General features: G+C 38.2%; 1 protein-coding gene across 3 annotated transcripts in view; it reads right to left on the bottom strand.

Moving 5' to 3' along the window:
• The window catches only part of TAX1BP1 (Tax1 (human T-cell leukemia virus type I) binding protein 1), an 87,217-nt gene that overhangs the window by 69,560 nt on the left and 7,386 nt on the right, over window positions 1-10,271 (bottom strand). For all 3 annotated transcript variants that reach the window (XM_006896119.1, XM_006896118.1, XM_006896120.1), the window contains exon 2: window positions 2,432-2,534. In XM_006896119.1, coding sequence (XP_006896181.1) covers window positions 2,432-2,534 — 103 coding nt within the window. The remainder of the gene's footprint in view (window positions 1-2,431; window positions 2,535-10,271) is intronic.

The raw sequence follows: 10,271 nt of genomic DNA, 5'->3' as shown, positions 1-10,271 counted from the left end.
TTAAAATTTTTTTTTAAATAGAGGTTGTTGTTCAAACAGAGCAAGGGAACAGTACTTGGTTTAAAATCAAGAAAGGTGTGTGTCAGAATTGTAGCCTCTGTCCATACCTATGCAATCTGTATGCTGTGCTGATTTCAGCAGCCCATACAATAAAATTGGAATGATAAAGAGAAGAGTAACATGGTTGAACAAATCACTGAAGAAGCTGGACCCTATAAAGAAGAATGTGGCATCAGAATCAAAGGAAGATTCATCAACAACCTGCATTATGCAGATACTACCCTGCTTGCTCAAAGTGAGGACACCTTGCAGTACCTGCTGTAGAACATCAAATCTTCATTAAGAAGATCAACATCAAGAAAACAAAAATTCTCACCACTGGACCAATAAGCAACATTATGGCAGATAGAAGAATGAAACTGTCAACAACTTCATCTTACTTGGATCTACAATCAACACCTTTGGTATAATCAGTCAGGAGATCAAGAGACGGATTACACTGGGAAAGTTGGCAGTCTAGGATCTCTCCAAATTACTGAGAAGCAATTATGTCAGTTTGAAGACTAAAGTGCACCTGACTCAAACCATGGTCTTTTCAATCACATGTTGTTCATTTCAGAACTGAGTAAGAGAGTAAGGATAACAGAAGAATCGATGCCTTTGAATTGTGATGCTGGAGAAAAGTACTGAATATCCTGTGGACTGACAAAAGCACGAACAGATAAATGTTTTGAAGAAAATGTAGCTAGAGTGCTCCTTGAGGGCAAAGATGTACACAGCTTCATCACACATACTCTGGGCATGTTGTTAGGAGACACTATTTTCTTGGACAGATGCATCATGCTTGAAAAGGTAGAGGGTCAGCAAAGAGGAGGAAAATCCCAACCAGATGGACTTACACAGTGACTGGTGCAATGGGCTTAAGTATGTTAGAAACGATAAGGATGTCACAGAATAGGGCTGGGTTCAGCTCTATTGTTCACGGGGTCGCTATGAGTTACACTCAACTCTAAGGCCCTAACAACAATTTCATCTGATTTCACTTCTTTAAAAATCAAGTGATCTTAGACACAAGAAAGACAAGAAATATATAAACCTGGAACATCTTGTGAAGCTTGAAAGTAAGACTGATTTTCTTTAAAAAGAACTTGGTTACAAGGAAGTAAAGTAAATAGGAGGCCAACTAAAGGAGCTCTCAATGGTGAAAGCTGGAACAGAATTATTAAAACTAGATTTTATTCTATAAAATTAAATAAATATGCTTAAGTCCCTGAAGAAGGAACAAGTTCATAACAGGATACTTCCAACTAATAAATGTAGAAAAAATGGAAACAGAAAATAATCTTTATGCAAATATCACAGTAACTGATATTAAAAAGATCCACTGACTGATTTTAAAACTGGTGGGCCAAAGTTTGAGGAAAAACAAGAAATCCACACCATCTTCAAGTAATACATACATAAAATGTATTAATAACAAAGAAAAAAATACTAAATGTATAACCGATACCATTTTGACAAAATGATCATGCTTAGTATGTGCCAACATTAAGACACAATGATACATCCAATCCAAAGGACTGAAAGAGGTATATCACTTTTCTATGGTATTATTTCTAAACTGTTTAACCTCAATTTAAAAATAGAACCTAATTAGTGAAAGTGAACTATCTAAAAAGAGCTCTAGTCAAATTAACAGAGCTTGAAGAATATAATCAACGTCACTGAACTGTACATGTACACATTACTGTAAGAGCATAGGTTTGCTATATTTTCACAGCAATGTTAAAGAAAATCTGACAAATTCAATCACTCCAATTAAAGTTAAAACTAATAAGCAAAACAACTGTTAAAAGTCTATATAAATAATAGAGCACATGGTCTATTTACATAGTTACTTACTCTTGTAACTTCTGCACTTAGTGTCCTGAACATGGCTAAGCAAATAATTGTACTGGGATACACTTTTTTAAAAATGGTTTTTCACTCATTTATACAGATTCCCTCCTCTTGCCTCTCTCTTCATTCCCTCATATATATGTCCTATTATAAACTTGTCAGTTATACTTTTATAATGTCTTACTGCCCCTTCTTTTCAGCATTACCTTCCATCGCTTCTCGGCCTTTTGGCTAAGATCAAGTGCAGAATTACCTTCCCTCTACCTATTCCAATGCCCTGTTCCTTATCTGTGCATTCTCTTCCTGTTCTCCCTCCCCTCCCCTAACCCATACTGCCCCATATTTCTCTTGATTTCATAAGGGATCAGTGGTCTAATACTGCACTTGCACCTCTGTGACTAAGTTAATTCTTTCAGCATAATATTTTCTAAATTCATCTATGTTGTATACGGTTTCTCAAGATCTTCACTGTAAGCCATTTTCAATAACAATAAAACATCTAACTTCTATTTCTCAGGTTTTCATTTCTTACCTTGAAATGCTAGAACACAATTGACTGTTGATCCTTCTACATAATGTTCAGGCATAGGGGACCATAAAAATGTGTAATAATCTCGAGCAGTATTCCATCCAACCTAAAAGAAAATAACAAATATGAGGGGGAGATTATAGTAAATAATTTAATATAGTATTAGATTGATGTAACATTGCTTTTTATTGCATCTTAATGTTAAAATATGCATTTAATGTTTATAAGTCATGAATGTTTTATTTAACAAGCATGTCAAACTTCATCATGATTTTTATTAACCTATAACCCAAAGCTTTAAAACGTTACACAAATTGAATAGTGTAGTTTCTATCTTGTATATCATTTGATGACAATTTCTTGTCATCTGCATTTTAACACAATAAAAAAAATTAATGTAACTTTATTTCCAATTTCTCAAAGAAAATATTACCATATGTATCTCTCATCTCAACAAAGTCTCAACTATATAGTCAATTGGTAAATTTTGTGAAATGACCATTAGAACCAAGACGTTTACACATAGAAATAGGCCACCTATGTTGCACTTACCTCTAAAGCATTTTCAATTTACAACAGAAATAAATATATAATACATCTTGATCTCTATTTTCCAGGTATAATGCACTAAAAGAAATGTAAACTACCAGAGATGCTTAAACACAGGCACTAGATATCCCTTTGCAAAAGTTATTACAAAACATCACTCATCACTTACAATATTATTGTTTTGTTGTTAGATTCTGATGAGTCAGTCGAGTATGGCTCATAGCGACTCTAGGAACCTTGCCCTTCCATGTGCCAACATCACAATCTCTGACACACTCAAACCGATTTCTGCAGTCACTATGTCAATCCACCCAGTTAAGGGTTTTCCTCTCCTTTGCTGCCCTCCCCGTTTTCTATTCATGAGGTCTTTCTCCAAGGAACAGCCTTTCCCAGCCAAAATGCTCAAAGTACACAAATGACACTTTGCCGTCCTTGCCTCTAAGGAGCACTGAAACACTTTGGTTGCAACCTCTCCAAGATACATCTGTTTGTTCTTTTGGCAGACCATGGTTAGACTTATACATACACTGTATGATTATGATTGACCTAGGATTACAAATAGTGACATTTTGAAAATAAATTCCCACTGCAGCCAATCAATTCTGAATAATAGCAACCCCAAAGGACACAGGAGATCTGTCCTTTAAGGTTCCCAGACCCATAAATCTTTTCACAAAGAAAGTACCTCATTTTTTTTCACATAGCAGCTATACTTAATCTACCAACACAGATTAACCTCCAGTAGGAAACTCACAGCTGACCCACAGGAGGGTTTTCCAAGGCTATAAATTGCACAGGAAGAGACTGCTAATCTTTCTCCTTTGGGGTAGTTGTAGTATTCAAAGCACCAAAGAGGTACCACTTTTGAGTTAGCAGTGCAACTTCCTATGGACTATGCACAACTCCTTAATCTCTAGGAGGAGGTCATAAATCAAATTGGTGCTTCATGACAAGATTTTGTATTTTTTTTTAATGACAAAGGAAAACATAGTAATATTTAAGATTATTACATTTAAAAACTATGTTGGTATATCTGCAATGCATTAAAAGATACCCTTCACCTTTTTCTAGTATTCTCTGCTTTCTACCAAGGTCAATCTAACAGCAGCAATGAAATCCCTAGCTCCACAGCCTCTTCTGAAACCTGCCAGAATTTCTAGCAGTCTCCTTGTTGACATACTATTCCAGTTGTTTTTAAATAATCTCCAGCAAGATTTTACTTATATGTGATATTAATCATGTTGTTGTTGCCGTGTGCCATCGAGCTGCTTGCAACTCATAGTGACCCTATGTACAAGCACCCTAAAACCTGCTCTATCCTGTGCCAACCTTATTGTCTCTGACTCACCGACCTGCAGTGCCCCAGCAAGTGAATCATCTCGAGCATCTTCCTCTCCTGTGCCGTCCCTCCACTCTTCCTAGCATAATACCCCTCTCCAATGACCTTGTAACATGTCCAAAGAATGTTGGACAAAGCTTCAGAATCCTTGCCTCCAAGGAGCAGAGTGCTTTCACCTTCTCCAGGCCGAACCTGTTTGTTCTCCTAGCAGTTTGTGGTATATTCAACACTGTTCTCCAGCACCATATCTCAAAGGTATCAAATTATCTCTTATCCCTAGTCACCATCCGGCTCTGATGCATAGCAAGCAACTGTGAAGACCATGGCCTGGATCGGGCACCTTAGTCTCCACACTGACATCACTGCTCTTCAGTACTCTGAAGAGGTCCCTGACAGCAAACTTTCCCAGTGCAATTTGGCTCTTGATTGCTGGTTCCAAACGTGTTGATTGTGGAGCCAAGAAAACTAAAACTGTTAACCATCTCAATCTCTTCACCATCCATACTGATACTGCCAACTGGCCCAGTGGTTAGAATCTTTGCTTTCTTGATGTTGAGCTTCAATCCATATTAAAGGCTGCAGTCCTTGATCTTCTGCAGGAAGTGCTTCAGGTCCTCCGCAGTTTCAGCAAGCAGGGTTGTGTCATCTGCATAACGCAGGTTGCTGATAAATCTTCCTCCAATCCTGATGCCACCTTCCTCCTCATACAGCCCATCCTCCCAGATGATCTGTTCTGCATATAGACTGAAAAGGTATAGAGACAGAATATAACCCTGACGTACACTCTTCCCAATTTTGAACCATGCAGTGTCTCCTTGCTCTGTTCCGATGAATGCCTCCTGGTTCAAGTATAGGTTTTCATACGCACAATCAAGTGTTCTGGGATTCCCATTCTTCTAAGAGTTAGCCAGTCTGTTGTGATCCACACAAATGTCTTTGCATAGTCAATGAAACACAGACATTCCTCTTGTACTCTGTTTTCAGCCAAGATCAATCTAAATTAGCTATAATATCCCTAGTACTACGGCCTCTTCTAAACCCAGCCTACACTTCTGGCAATTCTCTGCTGACGTGCTGCTCCAGTCATTTTTGGATAATTTTCAGCAGAATCTAGTTTGCATGTGATATTACTGGTATTGTTCAATAATTTCCGCACTCTGTCAGGAAGCCTTTCTTTGGAATGGGAACAAATAGAGATATCTTCCAGTCAGTTATCCAGGTAGTTGTCCTCCAGATTTGACACAACTTGGTGAGCACATCCAGGGCAGCACCTGTTTGTTGAAATAAGTCAATGGTATGCCATCAATTCCTGGATCCTTGTTTTTTGCCAATTCTTTCAGAACAGCCTGAACTTCTTCCTACATTACCATATGCTCTTGTTCATTCTTCTGTGTTAACCAATTCCTTCTGGTACCGTTGATTCTGTATACTCCTTCCATCTTCTTTTAATACTTCTGGGATCACTGAAATATTTAAGAGTCTCATCTGACATCCTTCTTGGTCTTTTTCATTCTCTTCTGCCTTTGTAATGACCTTTTGCATTCTTCATGAATGATATTCTTGATATCCTCCTACAGCTCATTTGGTCTTCGCTCACTGGTGTTCAAGGCCTCTAACCTGTTCCTGAGATGATTTTAAATGTTTATGTGTCTATGCAAAAGCATCAGACTGGGTGTATTGTAACACTATGGAGAACAATGCTAAGAATGGAAATCCCACAACTATACTCAAGCAAAACAGCAGGACAAACAGAACAAAGGAATGCTACATGGTTTCAATTCAGGAAAGGTATGCATGAGAGTTGTATCCTTTTTCCACACTTATTCAATCTGTATGCTAAATAATTCAAACTGTACTGTATGAAGAAGAATGTGGCTTCAGGACTGGAGAAAAACCTCATCAATGACCTATGTTACTTCAGCATATACTATTACTGACTGAAAGCATGAGATATGGTATAGGATGCCTGAAAAACATGACTTACTAACTTTATAACCTCAGACAAGGTGTTTTTGTTTCTTCCCTGTAAAATACATATAACAGTGCTTATCTGAAAGTTGCATGTCATGAAAAAAAAAAATATTACAGCTCCTAGCACACAAACAACTTACATAAAATGGCATTCTTAACCCCACACACTCTACAACATTCTGGCCATATCTTCCAATGCTTCTACCATCCTATGAGGAATGGCCCATATACAGCTGACCCTGTAAAAGAACTACAGGATACAATTCATACCCTCATTCTTTACCTCGTTCTACAAGCTCACCCAGAATATTTATCATTTCATCTTCTAATGTGTTAAAAAAAAATTCCTGGCAAGAAGCTGCAATGCAATCCCAGAGGTGCAGGTGCATGGTTCGAATCCAAAAGATGTTCTGCCGAGGAAGGAGGAACAATCTCCTCCTGTACCAATCAGATCTGATTTGACCATACACGCACAAACACAAATAATAAAATAAAAAAAAATAAAAAAATTCCTGAGCAAACAGGCTCCATCTGGAGGAGATCAAAGAAGAGTTAAATATGTGTTATCAACCACAAAAAAAAAAAATAAAATAAACCTGCCAACTTCCTATCTACACAATCTGACTGAGGGGTCACTGGGAAAAGAAGTCGCATATAAGTGACTAGATATTTGTTCTAGAATAACTAGAACCCTTATTTTCTAAATCAGAAAACTAGTACACTGCTCAGTCAGAATAAAACCTAAATAATGCTTTCAACCACTAGGACACTAGTCACTCCTTTTATGGCAAGTGAGAAAATATTCTAATTGTTCAAATTCTACCTGGTTCCTTCCAATATGAAGTTGATGGCTAGGTACAGGATTCATAAATAGAAATTCAGCTGGCCAGAGATAGCAACAATAAAGAAAGGGGGAGGGAATCTGTCCCAAGCTGCTGTCTTTTCAAAAGAATAATCATAAAATGAGAATGAGTAAGATAAGGATGTCTAAGAAAACAGATTTTTTGGGTGGTAAATTTGGTCCTTGCTATGTCTGCTGTTACAGAATCACAATTGCTTGGGCTGTTCCTAATTCACTCACTACCACTGAGGTAGAATTAACTCACATCTGATCCTCCGAGATGGTTTCCGAGATGGGAAAAGATTGTCTCTCTCTCTCCAGCAGAGCCAAAGATGGATTCAAACTGCCGAAGTTAGGCAGTCTAGTGACTAAGCCATCAGAGCTCCCTTACTCATTGGCCAAAATGCTAAGCCACGCTTTACTAATCTTTTTGTTTACTTATTATGTGCCACTGAGTCAGAATCGACTCAATTGACCGTCCAGTGGCTTTTCTGGTGCTGTAAATCGCACAGGAGACTACTGATTTTTCTCTTGCAGAGCACCTAGTGGATTCAAACCACACACCTCTGGGTTGAACCAAAACTCCTCACCATTAAACCAACAAAACGCCCTTCATTTGTAGACACCAAAAATTCAGGTAAATCATATGTGAGAGTTATTGCTATCCTGTAAAATATCACATTCATCCTATAGTAGGCTGTTAGCAGCAAAAAACAGCTATGTTGAGAACTGAGTTCCCTGAAAAATAACCAAATTCAGAATAATAAAAAAATGAAATTGTGCTTTTCTTCCTTGAGCTTCCTACATTTTCCAAAATTTTACTTTCCTGTTGGTTTTTAAAGAATTATCCAGGCAAAAAAGACGAAAACAGTATATTCTAAGAAAAATTATTTTGTTTTTGCTTTTAAAGTTACAGCACATAGCATATACAGAAAAATAAGTAGAGATTTTTTTAGCTCCTTATGTGCTGTTGAATCAGAAGCATCTCAGATGACCCTTCTGTGAGTTTTCAAACCCTGTAAATTGCAAGACTGTCCATCTTTCTACCATGGAGCAGTTTTTTGATTCGAACCATATGTCTTTGGTCTGACAGCACAACTCCTTTATCCACTAGGACACCAGACCTCCCTTTTGAGAGTTTAACGTTGTTGTTATGTGCCATCGAAGAGCCTGTGACTCATAGAGACCCTATGTACAACAGCCCTAAACCCTGTTCTATCTTGTGCCAATCACATTGTCTCTGACACACCCATCCCGATTACGCCAGTCACTGAACCAATCCACCTCATAGAGGGTCCTCCCCAACTGCGCTGTCCCTCCACCCTCCCAAGCAAGATGTCCCTCTCCAAAGACTGGTCCTTGTTGCAAACCAAGGGTCAAGTATTTTTATAATTATTAATAATTCGAAAGACAGCCAGGAATGAGAACAGAGAGCATAAAACAGGCGGCCAGCAGTTCTCAACTGAAGAACCAAGCCATGCTTCTCTATTTATTGATAATCAGGGGAAACAAATCTTAAAAAGAATTCCTTGTAAATGAAGCTGAATTTTTCTCTACTGTCAGCCTAATGCTCTAGCTCAAGAAGTATTTCAAAGGTAGTAATACTCCCTCTGTAGGGGGGCCCTAGCTGTCTCCTGTCTGCAGGGAACAAATAGCTCATTTCTGTGATCTACCACAAGAGAAATCCTAACATATAAATTTGTAATTCCTTCAATTCCTGAACAAGGGTTTTCACATAATATTTGGTATAAGGGTTTTCACATAATATTTGGTGTAAAGTTTGGCTTCCCATAGGAATATGTCCAAAGTATGTGAGAATCCTTGAAGCCTCAGAATTCTTGCCTCCAAGGAGCAGCCCAGTTTAATGCTCTCAAGAATGAATCTGTTTATTTTCTTAGCAAGTCCATGGTACCCTCAATACTCTTCTCCAGCACCACAGCTCAAAGGCATCAATTCTCCTTCTATCCTTCCTAGTCATTGTCCAACTCTCTGATGCATAACAAGTGATTGCAAAGACCATAGCCTGTATCAGATGCACCTTAGTATCCAGAGAGACACCACTGCTCTTCAGTACTTTGGAGAGGTCCCTAACAGCAGACTTTCCCATCAAAATACTTCTTTTAATTTCCTGGCTGCTGGTGCCAAGAGTGTTGACTGTGGAAACAAGCAAACTAAAGTCATGAACAATCTCAATCTCTTCACCATCCATCCTGATGCTGCCAATTGGTCCAATAGTGAGAATCTTTGTCTTCTTGATATTGAGCCTTGACCCTCTGCAGCAAGCATTTCAGGTCTTCCTCAGTTTCAGCAAACAGGGTTGTGTCATCTGCATAACACAGATTGTTGCTAGATCTTCCACCAATCCTGATGCCACATTTCTCCTCATAGAGCCCAGCCTTCCAGATAATCTGCTCTGCATACAGGTTGAAAAGGTATGGAGATAGGACACAACCCTGGCATACACCCTTCCCAATTTTGAACCATGCAGTGTTTCATTGCTATGTAAAAAAGGTGTGACAAAAATGGAGGCAGAGACCAAGTTAGATAGAGAAGTAGAACATGCAGTCATCAGTTATTTGGTTTTCTCATCCTTCTATAGATGATGAAATATCACTGAAGTATATAAAATAAGAAAAACAAAGGTTTGCAATTGCATTATACATATGGCAGTTAGCATCTACAAAGATGTCCAGCCCTGGAAACCCTATGGACAGTCATACACAATAACAATAGATTTATTTTTGCTGTTGTTTTATTTTGGTCTTGCTTTATAATATAGCTTATATACAGCAATTTAAAAAAGGAAAATAAAAGCAAGTAAGACATAAAACAAACCATAAAAAGTCTACAAACGGTTTACCTTAATACTAAAGTATAATCTTCACTACCCCAGGCTGGGATTTAGAAGGGGTCATGGTACTAGGTATATTGTAGTTAGATGGATCTTAGCTGAAAGCAGGGAATACAAGAAGAATGTCTATCTGTGTTTCATTGATTATGCAGAGGAGTTTGACTATGTGGATCATAACAAACTGTGGCTGACTCTGAAAAGAATGGGAATACCAGAACACTTGATCGTTCTAATGCGTAACCTCTACTTGGACCAAGAGGCAGTTGTCAGAACAGAGCAGGTGAACACTGCA

This window comes from Elephantulus edwardii, unplaced genomic scaffold (genome assembly GCF_000299155.1).
Source record: "Elephantulus edwardii isolate Elephantulus edwardi_28Jun2011 unplaced genomic scaffold, EleEdw1.0 scaffold00182, whole genome shotgun sequence".
NCBI lineage: Eukaryota > Metazoa > Chordata > Mammalia > Macroscelidea > Macroscelididae > Elephantulus > Elephantulus edwardii.
Note: the sequence above shows the minus strand (reverse complement) of the source record. Positions and strands in the feature narration are given on the sequence as shown.